This window comes from Diceros bicornis, chromosome 5, assembly GCF_020826845.1.
Source record: "Diceros bicornis minor isolate mBicDic1 chromosome 5, mDicBic1.mat.cur, whole genome shotgun sequence".
NCBI classification, from domain to species: Eukaryota; Metazoa; Chordata; class Mammalia; order Perissodactyla; family Rhinocerotidae; genus Diceros; species Diceros bicornis.
Genome location: NC_080744.1, coordinates 52,950,037 through 52,973,187, shown reverse-complemented (window position 1 = coordinate 52,973,187; position 23,151 = coordinate 52,950,037). Strand labels below are relative to the sequence as shown.

General features: G+C 41.6%; 1 protein-coding gene across 1 annotated transcript in view; it reads right to left on the bottom strand.

Moving 5' to 3' along the window:
- Window positions 1-9,429: 9,429 nt before the first annotated feature.
- MYZAP (myocardial zonula adherens protein) overlaps window positions 9,430-23,151 on the bottom strand; it is a 90,935-nt gene continuing 77,213 nt past the window's right edge. The window contains exons 12-13 of the mRNA XM_058541684.1: window positions 18,809-18,909; window positions 9,430-10,394 (exon numbers count right to left, since the gene is read on the bottom strand). Coding sequence (XP_058397667.1) covers window positions 10,298-10,394; window positions 18,809-18,909 — 198 coding nt within the window. The 3' untranslated portion in view covers window positions 9,430-10,297. The remainder of the gene's footprint in view (window positions 10,395-18,808; window positions 18,910-23,151) is intronic.

Here is a 23,151-nt window from a genome sequence, read left to right as displayed (position 1 = left end):
GACTCCGGTGAGAAAATTTCAGCCAAATAAGGTTCAAGTTGGAGGGAAAGAATTCTTTTCTCTTCAGACTTTCACATGGTTGAGTGTCGTTTGGTGACAAAACCCCCATTTCAGGCCACCACAGTGTTTTATGATCTTTATGATAGTGTGGGAAGAGATAATTTGGAAAAAAAATTATTAAATGTTTGATTCTCTAAAATTTCACATAGTTTTACTTTTCATTAGCAAATTTAATGAATATTATTGGTTATATATGTGACTAATTGTGATTGAATAACATCTTTCTATGATTTTTCATATGAATAAATTCACAAACCAGAAAAAAAAAGTCCTTGAAAGATCACAGGTACTGATCTTTGGTACAGACTATAAACATTGTAGCTGAAGCCCTCCTCTCAGTTTAGGAGACAGAATCTTGAACAAGATTTAAAATATCTTCCCCTCCCCTGGACTTATTTCACTTCCTTTTGACATATTGGCTGAAATTCTACCAATAGGATTATTTAGTTGGTTAACAAGGAACTTCCTTTGAGACCATAGATACTTTTAGAAGGGTTGTGGCCTACCAGTCGTTTACACATGAGCATGAATTTGTTCCAAATGGCTTTCTCACCAAAGCCTAGCTGAGGTGATGACCTACACCACAAGAGTAGAATTTGATAGGAGGGAAAGGGAGAAAATGGAAAGAATTTTGAGCAATCTGAGAGGAAGAATAGACCAGAATGAGTATTATAGCAGTGAGTTTAGGGTAGCAGAAAGACCCCAGAGGACCTCTTCTTCGGGATTTGGAGAATATGTAGGGCAGGCAAAAAGGGAGGACGTCAACACCAAACTTTGCTTAGAATTGGCTCAAATTCCATGCTGAAAGGCAGAGCCTCTTGTACTTAAATAGGCCTCATCTAAGATTTTTCATAAGACATCCAGTACATTGTGTATCATAAGAGGGCTATAAAAATTATTTCATTAATAAAATATCCTCAGATAAATATGTTTACACTTCTGTTGTGCTTGAGGAAAGATGGTTTGCACATTTATTTATCAGAAGACAGAAAAGGAAAGGAAGGGAGGTAATTTGCAAAGTCACTAAAGGGTGCGATTTCATCATTTCCTTTCAAGTTTCACCAGGGAGGGAGGTGGGAGTTGTGCCTCTGATGGAGGGAAAGAAGAAGCAGGTCTCTGCTACAATGTAGCACACCACTGGGTCTCACTCTTTGGAGTCTGATGTATGTCAGAGGCCATGAAATAAAGAAACTGGTGCTCAGCAGCAGGAGGGAGTCAGAGAAAACTGACTACCGCTCTCCTCTCGCTAGACCTGGCCAGAATCAAGTGTCTGGTCGTCTTTAATTTTCTGTCTTGCATGAAAAAGAACACAGCTCTGAAGAGCTTCAGCTAGGGGGAGCAGGAGCAGAGGAGCAGGGGATGCTCATGTGATGTATAGTCAGGAGAATTATTCAGGAAAAAAAGTGCTCCTTGATTTTCTTCCCCAAAACTTGGAGAACAGTCAAGCGTAGTATACAGGACAATAAAGGTGATCCCGATCAGAGAATGAAGGAGGTGGTGGTGAAATTTGTCAGGCCTTTTTTTGGGGGAGAGGTTTTGTGTACCACTAACTTTGTGGCCAATTAACTTCTCTGGGCCTCAGTTTCCTCCTGTTTAAAATGAGGGTATTGGGGTCGGCCCTGTGGCGTAGCGGTTAAGTGCTCGCGCTCCGCTGCTGGCGGCCGGGGTTCGGATCCCGGGCGCGCACCAACGCACCACTTGTCAGGCCATGCTGTGGCGGCATCCCAGATAATGTGGAGGAAGATGGGCACGGATGTTAGCCCGGGGCCAGTGTTCCTCAGCAGAAAGAGAGGCTTGCCATGGATGTTAGCTCAGGGCTGATCTTCCTCACAAAAAAATAAATAAATAAATAATAAAATGAGGGTTTGAACCTAACAAACTCCAAGATGCCTTTCAATGCTTAAATTATGTGATTCTAGGATGATTAATGTTATAACACACTCTTTGGCAACATCTGCATCTATTTAAGCTCAGAAATGTTGAGAAGAAATATTTGGTATGCAGTAAACCAGGAAGCAGGTAGCTCCCTTTAAATACATACTCATCCAGCATTGATGAAGTTTCAGTTTTTATCAACGTTTCCTGTTACTCCCATAGTTGTCCATATCTTACAGAACTGGATAATGTTTTCCATCACCTAGAATTCTTGGGCTTAATTTAATTTTTATATCTAATGGATGACAGCTCTGAGTAATTTAAGATTGTTTATAAGGTTAAAAAAAAAAAAACCTGAAGTTGTCAAAATAGCAGAAGACCAGAAAACTATAATGAATGATGTGGGAGGAACATCGTTTCAAGCAGACTGGAGAAAAAGGTGATTTGAAGGAATAAGTATTTTCTTTACAATACACAGAAAGAAAAACAGATGAAGTAAAGAAAAGTTGCAAATCATTGGTCTTTGGCCACATCCAATCTACAGATGGATTTGGCAGCACAGAGTTTTTCAAAATTATGAATTCGAGTGACTTTAAGACAAGCATGTACTTATAATCTGGGTAAGCATCCTCCCCACCCCCTTCCCACCAGCCATTCACTCTCATTCCTACCCTAGACCCTTCCCACCTCTATGCAAACTTCCCGGGCACCAGGGCATTTGAGTTTGAGTCTGTGGTGCAAGAATAAATGAATAATTTTGCCCAACTCTTATTTTCTGAGAGGCTACAATTCATACCGTGGAAACTTCCTAGATCTTCAGTAGAAGATATATACTTGTTATAGGAGTGTTCTTTACCTCCAAATCTTAGTCTTTCTAAGGTCTTCTGTGTTTTAAGAAGCTCCACAAATGGTTCTCAGATAATTCATAGAATTAATGTTCCCCCAGATTATAAACTTCATCTAGATTACAGGGTTTTTTTTTCCCCCTAGAATCAAGTGTAAAAAGTGAATTTTAATTCAAAAGGACTCAGCCTTTTCTTGAGGGGAAACCAGTTTCCTTGTTTTATAGTCAGACTAAGTGCTCTAGTCAAAGCATATCATCCTGTTATTTTGAACAATTCCTAAAGAACTGTTTGCCAGCACTTCAAACAGATAGGCATTGTTTACAAAGCTTGATATAACATTTTTGTCTATAACAAAAGCCATTTTAAAAGGTCAAAGAAAATTTTAAATCTTTATGATCACCGTGGAAACATTAGCATCTTTACAACTACATTTTCTATTCTAAATTCCATATTAGGAATTTTGTAGCAAAAAAAAGTTAACTTGAAACAGTCCTAATTTCCTTCCTCCAACCCCCCCAAAATATTTAAATAAATTTGTGGGTACCATAAAGCTATTTTATTTTAAGATTAGGCCACAAAGTGCCCAGTTAAGTATTTTCAGGCTCAATGTGTTTTGTTTAGGAGGTGACAAGTTAGGAGGAAAGGGGAGAATTAAAATATTTGCAAGATGTCATTAATCTCCAGCAAGAGCCTAGAGTTGTTTTTTTTCTCCCTTCATTTCAGAACTAATCCAGCTTTCTGTTATTTGGCTCAGAAAAGTCTTAAATCTGTAACAAGAGAGTAACTTCCTGTTCTCAAGAGTATGGCTGCCAAAGAAAACATTTACAAGAAAATTTCCAGGGCCAAAAATTGCCTACTAATTATTTCTCAACCCCCCTCCCGCCCCTAATTCAGGAAGGTGAATGCTATAAATGCTGTATGTTAAAAATCCAAAGTATGTGTTGAAAAATTAAGAGAAAACCCCCAAGAACTGTTTGCCATTTATTTATATTTTATGGAATTCAAATTACATCAGTTTTATGGCCCTGGGGCACAAGTTAATGTTTCTTATAATATTTTGTTCGGAATTCCACAAAGATTATACTATACCTTTATCAAAATACATTATGGAAGTTTTTACCTGGTGCCTTCGGGACTGAAGAAGAGAGAAGCAGCCCCTGAGCTCCAGGAGCTGACCTAGCCCAGCAGCTGGACTGTGGGGTGGCTCGGAGCTGGCCTGACACTCACAGTGAGGTCTTGGTGTTCTCCGTGGCGATCGTCTCTTCAGTGCAATCCCAATAAAAATGCCAGCAGCCCTTTTGTACAAACTGACAGACTGTAAAATTCATATAGAAATGCAAAGGACCTAGAATAGCCAAACAACTTTGAAAAAGAACAAATTTAGAGAGCCTACACTACCTGACTTGAAGGTTTATGATAAAGCTACAGTAACCAAGACAATGTGGGATGGGTGTAAAGAGAGGCAGCTAGCTCAGTATAACAAAATAAAAGGTACAGAAATAGACCTATGCATATACACCCGGTTGATTTTCAACAATGGTGCAAGGGCAATTCAGTGGAAAATAAGTAGTCTTTTCAACAATGGTGCTAAAACAATTGGATATCCATATGCAAAAAAAGGAACCTCTTTGATTTATAATACTTCACACCATGTATTAGTAATCTATTCCTGCCTAACAATCCCCAAATATAGCGGCAGGCTCCCTCTGGTCTCTTTGCCTCTGGTCTCTCTTTCCAGAAATGCAGCTCCAGTCTCCCTTTTGGGCTTTTCCTTACCTGACAAAGTCAAATGGGCTATTCTCAAGTTCGAATATGAGGAAAAGGAGACTAAGTTAATTTAATTTCCTGTTTATCCAGCCACTAGCCACATTTTTTTTGCCCTACTTTCCTTCTGCACAATCCCACAGTACGTATTAAGTCTCTAGTATATGTCCAATAAGAGGAAATTCTTGGGTTTGCAAATATTCATGGTGCAACACCTCCCTCCCAGTAATGACTAGTAATAAAGCAGGTATCAATTATGTATTGGCATATCTCTGGGGAAGGGCCGGGAAATCTGTCCATGCTATTTCACGTGATCTGCGCTGCGAGCCTATATGGGGGATGCAATTCCATTTACTTCCCAGGCAAAGCTGCTTACAGGGGCACTGAGCCTCAGCTTGCTGAAGAAACCTAACCACGAGGGTACTGTGATTTAGTGGCAGACCTGGGACCCACCCTAGGCTTCCCACCCGTGTTCTGGAATCTGACAGGCCTGGGTGGTTTCAAGCAATTTTTCTCTCTCTTTGAGTTTCAATTTCTTTATCCACAAAATGGTGGTAGTAACATCTTCCACACAGAACTGTTGTGAAGATTCAGTGTACGTATGCTGTGCCTAGCTCAGTAACTCTTGGTCTCCTTTATAGCCATGTGTCACTTAATGATGGGGATACGTTCTGAGAAATGTGTCATTAGGCGATTTTGTCATTGTGCAAACATCATAGAGTGTACTTACACAAACATAGGTGTTACAGCCTACTACACACTTAGGCTATTTGGTACTAACCTTACGGGCACCACCATTGTATATGCGGTCTGTCATTGACCTAAACATTGTCATATGGCACCTGACTATACGTCCCCCAGCCAAGGCTCTTTCTGGAATACTTTTCATTTGTAGATTTCTTCATGCCCATCAAGGTTTGGAATAGTCCTCTTCAAATGAGGACTGTGTCCTTTATGGGAAACTGCCCCCAAGGACCATACATCACTGGCGAGACAGGAAATGGACATGACGATCAGTCATTAGACATAAGAGTAGAAAAAAGGGGCCAAAAATAAGTACTCCTGGGATTCAGAGACAGCAAAAAGATCAGGAGGAGCTGGACTGACTGGGAGAGGTTTTGGAGAGGACAAGAGTCTTGAGGTGCACATCTTTGTCTCCTCAGTGCCTAGCATGCAGCACCTGGCATGCTCTGGTTGAACTGAACTGGCCTCTGAGTCTCGATGTCAAGAAGAGCTCCACGGCCTAGCGTGGCCTGAGCCAGGACAGGAAGGAATCTTGCCCTTCCTGTCACACCCCCCACCCCCACCTCTTGCCCTGGGGACCACCCTGGAGTTCCTAGAGCAGGCAGATGGCATTTGCTGGGGAGAAAGTGGGTGCCCAGAGTAGACACACAGACTAGCTCAGGGGTCAACCTCCCTCTAATGGGAGGACCATGTCACATCACCCCACTCCAAGCACTTCCCATATCGTGTTCCTCTTGCCCTGGCTAGCCCTGAAATCTGCCCTCTGAGGCATGTCCCACCCGGATTCAAACCCCATCTCAGGCACGTGGCCTGAATTTTTTCTGTCTCCGTGGCTGGCTCTTGCTTCTGGCTCACTAAGCCGCAGGCCCTCTCTGATTCCAGGCTCCTGAGGGACCCCACTCCTTCTCAGCCCAGTCCTGTTTCCTGTCGGCTGCCCAAGCACCCCTGGCCCCTGGGGACGCCCACAGGCCTGCAGCTCACACCTGCACAGTCCCTGAGCTCAGGTATTCAAAGGCAATATCCTGAAGGAACTGTTTTCACTGCCTGTTTGGGGGGGGGGGTGGTCTGCCTAAAGCAAACTTTACACACTCCTTCATTTCTCATTCCCAGTGTTGGCAGAGGGGTCAGGAAACCACATTCTCATCCTGTAGGCGCGTTTCAAAGGATTCAAATTTCCACAGGCCAAATTGGACCATATACACCAAAAGACTTGTGCATAACTTTTAACCCAGTGATTCCTCTTCTAGAAATTTATCCTGTGAAAATAATTAGGCAAGTGTACAAAGATGTGTGTACAAGATGGTTCATAAGAGGATTGCTAAAAAAAGAGTAAAGACAACTTCCAAAATTCCAACGGGGATAAGTAGAGTAAATCACAATACATCAATAAAATGGAATCCAATTACAGTAGTCACCCCTTATTCAAGGTTTTGCTTTCCCTAGCTTCAGCTACCCATGATCAACTGCAGTCTGAAAATATTAAACAGAAAATTCCAGAAATAACTCATAAGTTTTAAACTGCCCACTGTTCTGAGTAGCATGATGAAATCTCGTGCCATCCCACTGTCCCGCCTGGGATGTGAATCATCCCTCTGTCCAGTGGATCCACACTGTATACACTACCCACTTGTTAGTCACTTAGTAGTGGTCTGAGTTATCAGTATATTGTTACAGTATTTGTTATAATTGTTCTATTTTATTATTAATCATTGTTAATCTCTTATTGTGCCCAATAAAAAACATAGTATATGTAGGGTTCAGTGCCATTCACAGTTTCAGGCATCCACTGCAGGTCTTGGAACAGTCTCCCCAAAGACAAAGGGAGACTACTATAACTATAAAAAACAATGGTGTAGATACATATAAAGAATGATCATAATATAATAAGTGAAAAGTGGTTACAAAAGTATGTAATGATAAGAGATAGCATTCATTAAGTGCTTACCATATGCCAAGCACTATTCTAAGAACTTCATGGATATTAATTTGTTTAATCTTCACACCAACCCCAGTCAGGAAAGAACTCTCACTGGTCCCATTTTACGGGGGCTAGAAGAGGGTCCATGACTTGCCCAAGGCGCACGGTAGTGCCTGAGCTCAGGCAGACTCGAGAGCCCATGTTCCTAAATATCACAATTCTGCTTCTCAGTATAGGGTCATAGTTGCTCTAAAGACAAAACAAAATAAAAGGGGTGTGTGTGTGTGTCTGTTTTAAGAAGGACTGGAATGAAAATATTGAGGCATTATTGTGGGATGTTGTTATTTTTTATTTAAAAATCTTTACATACACTTCTGTTTTTCATTTCAGTAAGATGAATTTACTATGTAATAATAGAGTTCATTCCCCCAGTTCACGACATCATGCTCACGAGGAGTTGAAGAATGTAACTCTTTCAGTGGGTTGGGGGTCACTAGAGTTAATTTTGACAAAGGGTCGAGAAGGATCATCTGTTTTTTTTCAGTTTCAGTCTGTACTGCTTAGGAACTCTCTTTGAGAGTCTTTCTGAATAGTTCAAATAATGTTTAGAATTTTCTACATGTTGAAGATATACTTAAAAATACAAAGGGCCCAGACAGACCACCTTTAATGCTGTAAAACGATCCCTGGCTTTCTTTGAATGTAAAATCACTTGGTAAATTTTTTTTTCCCTTTTTCTTGCTTACTTTAAGAAAAAGAGAAAGGAGGGAATGTGGTAGTGTTTGCAGAACAGTTTTCATTTCTGCCTTGGTCTCATTAAAACGCATTCTTTATGCCATTGCATTTCATTTAGAAACTGCTTCCAAACCAGCTTCTCCAGCAGCCCAGGGGCTCCCGGGACCCTCTGTCACTCTCTGAGTTCAGCTTCCCAATCTCCTGGTCCCAAGGGCTACTTTTCCCACCCCAAATGCTCCTCCTTGGGGATTTCCCTAGGGCATGGTTTCTCATCGCTAGAACACCTCCATGCGTGTGGGTAACCAGGAGTCAGCAGTGCATGAAAATAAACCCACAGACCGACAGCATTCGCTCCAGCCCCGGGCCAGCGCCTCTGTGTGAGTTACCTCATTGGGCACTCACGCCAGCCTATCAAGTAGGTGTGATAGTCCCAGGGTTTTAGAAGATAAAGTTGATATTCAGAGAGCTTTGAGGACTTGCCCAACGTCCCATGACCATAACTTAAATACAAATTTGGCTTAAAAACACGCATTTCCCCTTTGCACTATCCTGATTCACAGTGATTAATTCAACTGAGTTGCTTTGCTTTCTTTCTTGCCTTTTTTTTTTTGTGAGGAAGATCGGCCCTGAGCTAACATCTGCCGATCCTCCTCTTTTCGCTGAGGAAGACTGGCCCTGGGCTAACATTCATGCCCATCTTCCTCCACTTTATATGGGAGCTGCCACAGCATGGCTTGACAAGTGGTGCGTCGGTGCGCGCCCAGGATCCGAACCGGCGAACCCCGGGCCGCGGCAGTGGAGCACGTGCACTTAACCGCCTGCATCACCGGGCCAGCCTCCTTGCCTTTTTTTTTTTTTTTGAAGTGAGGGAGTAAGGGGTATGGGTCTGAGCACAAGGGAGGGAGATTTTTTTTTTCATTTTTTTTTTGTGAGGAAGATTGGCCCTGAGCTAACATCTGTTGCCAATCTTCCTCTTTTTGCTTGAGGAAGATTGTTCCTGAGCTAACATCTGTGCCAATCTTCCTCTATTTCATATGTGGGACGCCTCCACAGCATGGCTTGATGGGCAGTGTATAGGTCCACGCCTGGGATCTGAACCCATGAACCCCGGGCTGCCAGAGTGGAGCACGCCAACTTAACTACTACACCACTGGGCTGGCCCCCATGAGGAGGGTGATATTTTTAAGGTAAAAATTATTGTTGCATTTTATGATAATGAATGTATCTTAATCTTTCTAGAAGGTGGGTTACTAGATAAATTTCAGAGTTTAAAAATAGACATACACTCACACACACATGCACATACTCTCACACATGCGCGCGCACACACACACACACTCACACACACACACACGCCCTATCTTATGGTTTGTAAATGCTTCCATGGACTGACTGAAAGATCACTGTGCTCTGACTTTGACACTCCAGAGCCCAGTTTTACTCTCTACTCCTTCTGTGTGGTCATGAGTGAAACACAGAGACATCATCAATAGAACAAAATATATGGCATTTATTAAACACATGTGACATAGGTTATAATATTAAAGTAGAGCATGCATGAACAAATTACTCATTCGTTTAACAAAAACACCAATTGATACTGAAAACATTAAATGATTAAATTTCCACAACATACAAAATTCTCTTTCAGTTAAAGTGAGAAAGAAAAAAAAAATCACAAGTCGAATAAATACAGTGATTTCAGCTGGCCCAAGAAAGGCACAAGGCACAGATTAAACCCAGGGATTAGCACGTCAGAAGGAAGCATGTCTGCCCGAATGGGGCCCGTCTTCAACCGGGGTTCTGGGAACCCTGCACAGATCCTCGGCACCAAGGGCAGAGAGACCTGCATGCTGGGATCCTGTCCTCCCAGGGTCGGGTTTCCCCAGTGCCCGTGCTCCTGTGGACAGGCTTCTCTGCACCAGAGAAACACTGCCTCTAATACTTTTATGGGTAAACAAAATCTTCATGCTGTAACAAATGATCCTGGCGTGAATAACATGAAATTTCAAATTAATGCCCTTTTTCCTCCCAACTGAAGCCTAGCAAAACAGGAAATAAATTGTGAAGGAATTCTCCAGACAGGACTTCAGTGTCTACACAGAAATCTAATGATGGCCCAGTACAGTAGACTGCGCTGGTTGAGTGATTGAAATATGACCTTGAAACTTCTCTCTCCTGCCCTCCCCTTCTGCCTCCACTTTCCTTCATGTTTTAGAAGTGGATCAGAACCTCAGCAATTTCCACTCTGGCTTAAACTGTGTATAGGAGGAAGCAACAGTCATCCTTTTTAGACTTCAGGCCGCAGGGTTCCAGGGCCTTTGTCCATCTGTAAAAGGCGCCCGTCTCTGAATACCTAAGTCAGAGTTTTCTTCATGGTTAACTCCAGGACTCGTGTGTATGGGGTATAGTTCCTGGAAGGCATTGCGATTTCACGAGTCCTACCTGTTTGGCTGAGAAATGAGAAAAGGCAGGTCAGGATGATTAAACAAAATTCTCCATACTCTTCATGTGGTAAGACAGCTCTAGGAAATGGTTTTTCAACAGAAAAATAGACCGTAATAATGCAGTTGAATATTTAATTTAAATATTACAAGAGCGAACATTATTTTTAGCAACTTTTAAAGGTTGTGCTAGGCATTGATGATTCAGTAAAAGATAAAACGTATTCAAGGAACTCATAATTGGTGGGAAAGATACGTACATAAATAATTTTAACACAGTGTGTTAGGTATCATAATACAGACATAAAGAGTGGGGCAGGATATTCTCCCTTTGCCTGTTCAGATCTACTCTCCCCCTTCTCTACCTCACTCTGCACCCTGGGAAGTTGATCTGAAGGTCAGCATCAATGGGCTCCCTCACCCTTTAGCTTCACTTGGTTTTGACCAGTTGGGAGATGGTAGCAGGGATGAGAGAACAGAAGGACAGAGAGGTGAGGACTTGTTTCCTCCCAGCCAGGCTGCAGCTTGTTGGCCATATTCCTCTAGCAAAGGCCACAGCTCCAGCTCTCCCCTCTGTCTCTTCTCCCGGCTTTCTCCCCCCGTCTCTCCAGGCCCAGGCTGGTAACAGTTTCCACTGTTGCTAGCTCCAGAGTACACCACTGTCCCTTGTTTATTTCTCTTAAAGCAGCCCAAACCTTTGTAAATAGTCCCTTCAAGTCTCTTCAATCCTCCCTTCCTGCCAGGACCCTGAGCCATATAAGAATTAAGGTATTATGGGCAAACTGAGGGCAGAACAAGTTAGCCTCACTAGGAGGGCATCTGGAAATTTGCATCTGGAAGGTGAATCCTGAAGGATGCCTAAGCATTCCTGAAATGGGCAAGGGGGAGATGGGAATTCCAGGTGGAAGGCATAGAATGCACAAAGGCGAAGACAGGTGAACACAAAGGCCACGGGCGTGGAAAGGAGACACATCTCCTAGGACTGGAGCCAAGAGTTCACAATGGAAAGTGGCAGAAGACGAGGCCGGGTGGAGGAGGGCCCTGTGTGCCCTGTTAATGAGTTTAGAAGGGGACAGGGAGCCAATAAAGGTTTTTAAGAGGGTGGCACGAAATGCTCATATTTTTATTCTAGCAAGATTCCTTGGCACTGCTGATGGTTGACTGGAGAGGGGTCAGTCTGGAGGCAGAAGTTTAGTGAGGAGATTTGCTATTTAGGAGGTGAGAGAGATCATGAAAACTTGAATCCTAACAGTAGCACTGGAAGTGAAGTAGCAAGGAAAGGTTAGGGAGATATTTGGGAAGTAGAATTAACAGGATTTAGTGACTAAGATGGAGATACGTTCCATTTTTTTCTCCTCCTGGACACATAATTCAACTACATTTCCCAGCCTCTCTTGCAATTTGGTGGGCCATGTGACTAAACGGGCAGAAATGATTTATATTACTTCCAGGTTTAGCCTGTAAAACCTCTACATAATTCTCCATGCTCTCTCTCTTCCCTTTCATGCAGAGGATACAGTGAAGACCCAAGAGGACTCCAAAGCCCAGGGAGGGTCGCTAGATGAAAGAATCCTGGGTTCCCGAATGACTGTGTGGAACAAGGCCCATGCCAACCTGCCTTGGACTGTGGAGTGAGAAATCAATCTTTATTATGCTAAGCCACTGAGATCTCTACATTATTTGTTACAGCAGCTACATTCCTTATCCCAACTGATGCAATGACCAATTGTGCAAATGAGATATGAGTCAACTCCCTTTCCCCTAACTTCCCATGTCCGATCATTCACCTAGTGGTATGGAATCTACCTCCTTAACTTCTGTTTTGTCAACTGTCTTCTCTATTCCCTCAGCCACTGCCCTAGTTCAGGGTCTCATAATTTATCTTTTAATATTGGAACAGTATCCTACATGGCCTCCCTGCCTTCAGTGTTGGCCAAGTCTTCCCCCTCCCCACATCCACTATCCATTTTGCTGTCAAGGATATCTTCCTAAACAGACAATAGGAGCATATTATTGTTCTTAAAACTCTTCCAAGTCTCCCCATTACTTCCTGGATGAAGTCCAAACTTTGCATGGTCTAAAGGCCCTCCACCATCTCCCGTTAGAGCTCCTGTCTGGCCTTGCTACGCAACACACAGCTCTCATCTTTTACCATACCGCTTCACTTCTCTTTGCCATTCTCATGCTGTCCCCTCTACCTTGAATGCTTCTCTAATCAAATCGACCTCTTGAATTCCTGCCTATATTTCAAGACTCAAACCAAACATCACCTCCTATATGACAATTTCCCTGATTCCCCACACCAGTGATAGAAATGATCACTCCTTTCTTTACGCACTCACAGCTTCCTTGAGCAGTGCTGCTCAATTTTCTGCTTCCCAAGGGTTCACTTATGCTAAATTCCCATCAATCACCTCCCACTACCCTGCAGTGATTTTCAACTAAACTGCAGTAGGGAGACAGCTTCTTAATGTGGTCTATGAAAAGCTTGGCGGGAACTGTAAACTTCACGTGTCTCTCCCCAAGAGATCCAATATGTCTTTTCCACGCTCTCCACCCACCCTCCCCATATACACCTTGAAAATGGCTGTCACCCAGGCTTCTGACATACCACTGGAAGCATCTCATTGCCCCACTAGTCTACACACTTGTCTCCTCTACTAGGTATAATTTCTTGAAGGTTGAAAACCATATCCCGTTCATCTTCATGACACCAGCAGCTCACATGGGCCAGGCACAGAGCTATCACTCCATATATGGATGACAAAGGAAACTAGAGGATGACGGATTTCGAGGAGTGAGTGGTCAGGGTGTCACTTGCCACAGAGAGGAAGCCACAGGATCTGGCAACTCGGGACTCCAGTGACCTGACCAGGCTGTTTAGGGGAGTGCCAGGGACAGAAGCCAGATGGCCATTTGTGCCAACTACTGTGAAAATTCCACATAACAGAAATGGTCTCCAGTGACAGTATCCTAAAAGCCCATAAAATGCAAAAATATTTATAAAGGTAGAACTTCTGGGTTTCAAAAACAGGCTCTCATACCTCAACCTTTCAAAAAAAAGTGAGGTATTTTATTTAGTTGATCACCAGGAAACAACAGCATTTCAAGAACACAAATAATTTCAACCACAGAACTGAAATGCAACCATTTTCTTTAACACATTAAGGTTATTGTTAATCTTTTATTAATCCATAAAGGAGCAGTTCCCCTGGGGGAAACAATAACAGAATCAGCAAATAAAAGCTTTGACAAAAAGCTACTTTGTGTTCTGATCTCCACAACAAAAATATGAAAGTGTAGGCATTTTAAAGCGCTTACTATGTGCCAGGTACTTATGACTTCAGGGAATATTTTTCATCAAATTGCACCTAATAAGACACAATTTATGAGTTTGCTGGAAACTAAGTTTCACTTAGGAGCAGGAGAAAGAGAAGTCTCTTTTCTTTTGTTTTTTTGTTTTTCATTTTGTGAATGAAGGTGAGCTGACCTGAAATTGCTCTCAAATGCTTTCACTAACATGTATCAAACTTTTCAAATCAAACTCTTGCATCTTATAAAAAATAGGTGGCCCAGGTTTCACAGGTTCAGATCCCGGGCATGGACCTACACACCACACGTCAAGCCATGCTGTGGTGGCGTCCCACATACAAAACAGAGGAAGATGGGCACAGAGGTTAGCTCAGGACAATCTTCCTCAAGCAAAAAGGGAAGATTAGCAACAGATGTTAGCTCAAGGCCAATCTTCCTCACCAAAAAAGAAAAAAAAAGATGTTTCAAAGCCCCTAAAATCACAGAGAATGCCTTCTCACCCCTTCCCTCTCTCCTTGCTTTATTAAGAGATCCTTGATCTCCAGAAATTTACATAACACAGAGATGAGATGAAGGAGGGGAAGGATTTGAGGAGAACTGGATGGTACTAAGCAGATCAGACCGAGAGGACACTAGTCTCAAGCAAGCTGGTGGCAGTGGGAATGGAAAAGTATGAAGCAAGTCGTGAAGAAAAAAAGACAGCATTGTGTAAGTGAGTGAGTCGAGGAGAAAACAACCCACAGCTCAAAGGTGACTGCGAGCTATCGAGCTCAGGTAACTGAGAAAGTGGGGGCAGCAAAACAAAACCATGAAAAATGTGGTCAGTGTGCTGGGCACTTGATGCCTGCATCTCACTTAGTCATCTCAGCAAACTTCTCACAGAATTACTATCAAATCCTTCTGTTCTAGGGGAGGTAACAGGCTCTACGAGGTTAGGAATTTGCCTAAAGCTGTAAACATAGCAGGAGGCGGAGCCAGGACCCAAACCCAAGACCAACTTTCAGCCAGTGTTCTTAACCACTGCTAAGAGGACCGACTTCAACGAATAAAAGGACACACTGGGAGATGGATAGGGCCAGTATGGAGATCAAGTGGACACCAGCTGGGAGTGCCCAGCAGGCAGCCGGGAACAAGGACTTGTATTCAACAGAGAGGTTCAAACTACTCGCTAGCTCAGCCACAGGGAGGCAAGAGGAAAAGCTGTGAGGCTGGATGCCATCTCTGCAGGAACTAGTGCAACCAAGACCTCAGAACCAGGAGCTCCCACAGTGAGCATGTGGGAGGGGAAAGAGAAGCCATCAAAAAAGATGGAGGACAGGCCAGGGGAGTAGGGAGAGAACCAGGACAGAAATGTCCTACAGGAAGCAGACATTCTTCTGCTTAGGAAGGACTGCCAAATGCCACGAGCGATGGCTCCAGTCCACAGATAATCGACTGAGTGACTGCCATGTGCGAGGCACTATCCTAAGTCAGTCCCAGGGAGACTGCAATTAGTGACGTGGACGAAAATCCCTGCCCTCACGGAGCTTACATTCTAGTGAGGAGAGAGAGGATAAACACAAAGAAGTAAAATGTAAGAAGAATTGCTTTTTCTAAGTCCTTTATTAAATAAATAAATCATATTATAACACAGATCAGCTGCCTAAGTCCTTACTTGGGGTCTACCTTTCATTCATTCAGCCGACAAATGTTTATTGAGCATCAAGAAAATGCTCGACTAGGGGATGGGAGCCTAGGGTCCCTGTCCCCCGGAGTACACAGTGTTGGCAGGGACAGGAGAAATTGGTGGGGAGTAATAAAAGGGGCTTAATGGCTCTGTAAGTAAAGAAAAGGCTGATTCCATTTTTTTCAGCAGTACATAAAAATAGAGCAGCGCCAATTGTATGTCAGATGCATTAGCAGTAGCACAGCATGTAACTCTTGCAGGTATAAGAAGGAATGAGTCGTCGGTGCTGCGCCACTCTTCAATGAGGCTTTGTGACCAGTGCCTGGAACACAGTGGAACCACTCTGATGTCTCAGCTGACAGAGACCTCATCAATCACTGGGCCTTCCAGTGTTTTACACAGTGTCTAGAGGGTTTCAAACCACTGATAGTCTAACTCAAGAGCTCAATGCATACTGAAGCACTATATACTCGATTAAGTTATTAATACATTTAATAAAACCACTAATAACGACCAAAAAAAATAAGCTAATGAAATTGTCTTAGCACACCCAAATTCACTTATATTGGATACAGTGTCTTATATGTAAAATCAGAGTTTTTACTTAGTTAATAGTAGTAATAGCTATTATTTATTAAGTTCTTAACTTCAGTCTAGTTATCATGGTAAATGCTTTATACCCGTTTTCATTTAATCCTCATAGCAACCCTATGAGATTTGATATTGTCATCTTCATTCCCATTTTAAGGATGAAATAATTGAGGCTTAAGAGAGATTAAGTAACTTGCCCAAGGCTGTGCTCAGGCAGCAGCTGGCTGGGCAGGGAACCCCTGCAGCCTGAGGTTCCCCAACTGAACCACGCGGCCCAGTTCTTCTTTGTGGGAGAAGAGCAGGGAGTAAGAACAAGACTCTTCTGCATAATTGAGGCTTAATTCAATACTTTCATTTATCTAAAACATTGTGGAGGAGGCTGTTTTAAAAACATTCTGGAAAACACCACAGAATCTTTAATTACTTAGATGCAAGTTTTAAGTCTAACTAAGAACCAGGAATTTTGTTAGAACATAATCAACACAATTAAGCCACTCTTTATTTATTGAGTATTTTAAAACTACAAATGTACCACACCAGGACTCAGACGGCCTGGTTCTAACCCTGGCTCTGTGGCTTCCAGTGAATCACTCTCTCTCTGGACCTTGATTTCGGTATGTATAAAATACGAGGATTAAACTAGACCAGGGGGTTCCAATTTGTTTTTGACCATGAAACTCTGTATTCAAACGAAATCTTACTTGTAATCCAACATATAAAACATACTAAAAGCTGAGTTTCTCAGGTTGTTTTTGGGGTGCCGTGGAGGGTCCCCACAGGCCAGCTCCTTGCTAACCTCCTCGTCCCCTGAGGCTTCGGGAGGCCTCTCCTGGAGCCCTAGCACAGAGCATCCAAGCAGCTCAGCTGGAACAGTACTGTCCCGAATTATCTCAAAAGATCCCATGCTCCTCCCCACCCAGACTTCCACAGTGCCTTTCACATAGTAGGCACTTAATAACATTTGTGAGGAAACAAGTGAAATATTATTCTGCCTTTTCGGAAATGTGGATACATAGTTTTCATTTCCTCCGCTGATTGACCCAGGTAGTTAAAGTGCTAAGATGGATCCTGGGGGAAACCAAATGTTACATTTATGGAAAAGCTGCTCTCAGATACTGAAGTGGCTTCCAAGTTCACTGTGGCCGTAAGTTAAGGGTCTGTCAGCACTTCCATTATGAAAACCACTCTGTGGTTTCATAACTTAGCCATAAAAGTTTGCTGCAGGCTATTCTTCGGCATACAAACTGAAAACCTTGTTTTAAGCCAAAATGTGGGAATTAGAAAACAAACAATTTATTGGTTTCAGACATAGTTTTGTACCCGTCTTAGCCAAACAAGATTTATTATGTGGGCAATTAGAGTGGACTAAGCCACGTGGTTCTTGAACAATAAAAAAGGAGGGAAATGGCCAAACTATTCATATTTCAAAAGGAGTCCCTGGACATGATCAATCACTCTTTCAGGCTGTATTTTTATCATCTATTTTGTACCCTGTATTGATGAGACCTGGTGTCTTTTACATATTCTTTTCCCTTTTTTTCTTTAAAACATGATCTGTTCATTATATCAGAATGATAAAATTACCTTGTTTTTACCAAAAAGTAAGCAGTGTTAATGAGAACAATGTCAAAGAAAGAGCTTAATGCTGCTTTTGGTAAATACTTTGAGAATGGCAATTGCCTCATTTTAATGAACAAAAAATACAGTATCAGTAATGGATAAAAACAGTCAGGGAGGAAAATGAGGCCTTGTTATACAATGTTAGAGCTGGTTAGACCTGAGAAGTCACCTGGTCTAACCAATGACCTTACAGATTGGGAAACTGAGGCCCCAGCAGAGAGAGTCCAGCCTGAAGGCACCCAGGTATTCTATAGCCCAGGTTGGTGATCAGCGCATCACTGTTTCCCATCAGATGTAACCATTCCAGGTTACAGGAGTCTACATTTTTCTGGCCGACTAATGTCTAACACAACGCACGCAAATGCCCTTGATTACACAAGAATACACCTTCCTACACATACCATACGAGGCACTTTGTGACTTTGGTTACCTAAATCACAGGCCACATGTCATCAGCATCCTTGTTATAAACTTGTTTTATGTCCTCTTTGGGCCAAGCACAGTTTTGAGCACCTAGAGAGAGTGGGTTAGTTACTGGTTCACAGGCTCTAGTCGTGCTAGGGAGAGACTGAGGCAGGGGCATGTGGAGCAGCTTAACATGGAACGAGTCAGTCCTCTAGCTCAGAAATGCAACTGAATGGACCAGGTAAGAGTCATCATATATCTGCTCATGACTGAAACAGATAATTTATTTATGGATCTGATCCAGTGCTTGATAATATGTTATGGCACTGGGGAATAGAGGAATTTCATTCAAGATTTAGACTCTCCTGCCTCTATGTTACTAAAGCACCTGTAGGTCTCCCTCACACTGGAGTAAATTGCTGCCTACACATCTGTCTCCCCTTCTGGACTGCACTCTGGAGCAGGAACCAAATCTCATCTTTCTCTATCTCCTAACTGTCTGGCACAGGGAAGGTACCCAACAGATGTCTGCTGAATAAATGAATGAATGAACAAATGAACGAATGAATGAACAAAGAAACAAATACATGCACTCACCGATGGGGCCAATCTCTCTCTGAAGCGGCTTCCCCAGATCTCTCCTTCACTAGTCCCTCTGCCCTGCACAATGCCCCTGCTCCCACAGAAAGCAGTCAGATGCCTCAGCAGCCACCATTTATTTTTGCAGAAATATTTTTGATATAAAGAATGCAATTCTGGTAATAACAGCCTAGTATTTTCTTAAGTCAAAGAGGAATTTGAGTCAGAAAAATAGGAAATTCCTAAATACCTGGGTAGAAGATCACAGCCCACTCCAATCTCTCTGGTTTCCACATCAGTCTTGAGCTGGGTTTCTATTAAATAGTCCAACCTGCTTTGTAGTTCATTATTCTAGAGATAAGGAAAAAGGTACTCTTAGTAAAGCAAATATGTTTCCCACAAATATGTATGATGCTTATTTGTTATATATATGTTGATGCATTTTATCAGATTTTCCCTCATGACATAAACATCTATCACAATGTATTTATTGAGAATCTCTTACACAGCAGGAATTGAAGAAATACATTGATTGAATCCTTACAGATAGCTTTCTGTGCATGTACATACATATGTATCCAATTTTACATAAATGGAAACAAACAAAATATCCTAATCTATACAGTAATCTACTTTTTTTCACTCAGTGATTTGTTGTGAATACCTTTCCACGTTAATTTGTTCTCTTTTTGTGCCAACAAACTATTTTAATGGGTTCATAGCATTCCATTGTATGGATGTACATTATTTATTTAACTAGTCTCTTATTGATGGTCATTTAGATATTTATCACTTTTTTTGCAATTATAAATAAGGTACAGCTCAACTTTTAATACTCCCTCATTAAACTATAAAATGAGTAAGTCTATTAATTTAATTTAGTGGGAAATACCTCTATAACTTAATAATTAGTATTTCATAGGTGTGGAAAATTCAGAATCTCAAACATATAAAGTAGAACAAGCTCTTTGGGATTAAAATTAGCATTCTAAATAGTTTATTTTTCAAGCAAGAGCCAAGCATTACACAGGTTGACGATTAGATGCTCAGGAATTGGGAATTTGCCCCATGGGGGAAATGAAGGACAAAGAAGCAAGAAAGTTGAGGATATTGGAATGAAAACAGATGAAGTGCTGGTGCCTGAAATCTAAAGGGCAAAAACACACACAAATTCATAAAGAGGTTAACAGTGGCTATCTCTGTGTATTGAGTTTTGGGATGTTTTTTAAAAAGTTCTATATATTTCTCTGCAATGCCAAACTAAATTTTCACGCAGAGGCAATGACCATGTCTATCTTCCTGGCTGTATCATTGGAGCACGGCATGTAGGAGATGCAGGATAAATATTTATTGAATAAATAAATGTATAAATGCTTTTCCAAGGAGCATATTATTTGCATAACTACAAAAAAATTGAAGCATTTGTCTTTTCTTTTTAAGTTGGACTTGAAGTTTGAGGCACTCTTCTAAGACACTACATAACACATGAAAGTCGACAAGTTCTATGGAAACAGAAGCTCATTTGTTTTGAAAGAAAGAAGGTAGGTTACAGCTCAGTAGCTCCTGCTCTGAATGGTGATTCCAAGGAGCAAAGCAGCGGCTCTGGTACAAACTAGTGTTCTGTAGGACATAAAGGTCTATGGATCCCTTCTGATAAATGGGAAATGGGGTAAAGGAAGAAAATGCATTCCAGATTCCCTAGTAGCTGACAAGCCATGACAGATCTATGGGCTCCGAATCAATCACCTGATGCTCAGAATGGGAGAATGGTGCTGGCTTACTGCCAGGGGTACATCCACATTTACACATACACGCACACACACACAGAGCTTCCCTGGCAATATTTGGACTCTCCTATTCATAAGGAAAGAGAAAGGCAGAAGACGCCTGCCCTTTAACAAGCTCCAGCAATCCCATCACCTTATCCCTTCTCAGTGTAGACTTTAATCATTACGATTTCACAGAATGCTGGGGCTAGTACCCATATCAGAGGCATAAAAGACGAGGTTGGCAAATATGCCCCAATTGGTACACAGTGAATAGCAGACAGATAGCCCCAAATCCTTTGTTCTATCTCATAGGAACTCCATGTGTGCAGGTCAGACACCCCCTGAAGCACCAAAGCGAAAAATTCACACTCATAACAATTTAATGCAATCAGTAAAATAAATGAGCGTCTACTATGTATCAGGTAGTGTTTAAAGTTAGGTGAGGGGAGGTAGTTAGCAGTTAAAAGAAATAGGGCATGATTTGCAACCCTTAAGGAGCTCAGCCTTGTGGGGGTATAGACAACTAAGCGGAAAATGACAGAATAAAGTGGTAAGTCCCATGCCAGAGAAACCACAGAATATTAAGTGGGAATTCAGAGGAGATTCCTAACTCAAGATGGGGAGAAGGACTGAATTGTCCGTGAAGATTTCCTGGAGTTAGGCAAGGGAAAGAGAGTAAGAGAAACAAAGGGGATGAGTATTCCAGAATTGGGGAAACAGGTTGAGAATAGGCACCTTACTGCAGTATACAGGTGGGCAGGAATTACTTATGAAGGGCTATGTATGCCATTACAAACACCTTACACACCATCCTATAAGACCAAGGTCAACACTAGATTTTATTTCAATCACTTGGGGTCCCAAGTGAAAACTGTACTGAAAGGAAATAAAACTACAGGCAAGAAGATCAGTCAAGAAGGTCATTGCAATTTTCCAGTTAAAAGAGTGAGAGCTGCACTTCTCATATAGAGGAGTAAGTGCTTAACAAACAGATCCTCCTGCAGAGAATAATTGTAAACTCTGGACAAAGACAAAACACAACTACTGAAGTCTCTGGAGATTGAACAAGGACAAGCAAGTCTCAGAGAGAGGTAAAACCTGGAGCAAGTGACAAGCATAGAACGGGTTCTTTGTGATTCATTTGTTGGTTTTTGTTTGCAGCTTTGCTGGAGAGCAGTACAGTCATGGTGGTAGCAGCACAGATCCAGGGAAAAGTCACTAGAAAGATAATCTTTCTGGTAGAAAAAAACAGGGGAAGGAGTCCAGCATAACCAGGGCTGTCAAAAAGGAGACAGAAGTTGGAAACTCTAAATTCTGTGTATAGACTCAGCTTGTCTCCAGCAGACCCCTGAACCATGCACATGTGGGGCAAACTCAAAGAAGTTTGCAGCCAAGGCTTAAAGAACTAAACTGGGATCTGAGCCATTACCCACTATGGGCATAGCAGGGTGTAGCTGGGTCTAACCAAATTCATTGCCTTCTAAACCAAAAACCTCAACACTCCTCAGAACAATAAAACACAGTCCAAAGTCTCCACAACAAAACATTTACAATGTCCAGATTATAATCCAAAATTACTTGACATAGAAGAGTTAGGAAAATGTGACCCACTCCCAAGGGAAAAGAGAATCAACAGATGCCAATCCTGAGATGACTCAGATTTTCAGACAAGGATTTTAAAACAGCTATTATAACTATGCAATGAGGTAAAAGAAAAATATGCTTGTAAAGGATGAAGCAGTAAAAAAAAAAATCAACAGAAAGAAATAGAAAATACAAAAAAGAACCAAATGGAAATTTTAGAACAGAAAAATACAATGACTGAAATTTAAAAAAAAAAATCACTAGATTGACTTACGAAAAGAATGGAGACGACAAAGGAAGGAGTCAGTAAACTTGAAGACACATTAACAGAAATCATTTAATCAAAATAAGATAAAGAAAGGAAAGACTAAAAATAATAAATGGAGCTTCATGAAACTGTGGAACAATTTCTAAAAGCCTAGAATAGGGATACTGGAATCACAGAAGGAGAGGAGAGAGAAACTAGAGCAAAAAAAATATTCAGAAATATGGCTGAACACTTCCCAAACTTGGTGAGAGACATAACCTTACAAATTCAAGAAGCTCAGCAAACCATAAACAGGATAAATTCAAAGAGAAACACACCTTGGCACATCACAGTCAAACTACTAAAAATCACAACTAAAGAAAAATCTTGAAAGCCATCCTGTTACATATAGGGGAATAATAATTTGAAATACCACAGATTTCTCACCAAAAAACTATAGAAGCCAGAAGACAGCGAGCACTAAGCGAAAGAAACTGTCAACCTAGAACTCTGTATGTTTCAATAATGAAGGTGAAATAAAGACCTTACTTTGAGACAAGAGAAACTAAGTGAATCTGTCACCATCAGACCTGCACTACATGAAATGTGAAATACAAGTTCTTCAGGCTGAAGAAAGAGGATATCAGAGAAAAACTCACATTTTTAGGAATGAATGAAGAACATCAGAAATAGATAGTATATAAGTACATTTTCTCTTAGTTTCTTTAAAATACATATGATTGTTAACGTGAAAATTGTAACAACGTATTGTGGGGTTATAATGTATGTAGATACAACATATATAATAACTATAACAGCGGGGGAGGGGTTAGTGGACCTATATCATTGCAAGATTTCTGCGTTTTACACGAAGTAGTACAATATTACTTGTAAGTGGACTGTGAACAGTTAATGATGTATATTGTAATACCAAAGCAACCACTAACATATTAGAGAAAAGAGACATAGCAAAATGCCAATTGATAAATTAAA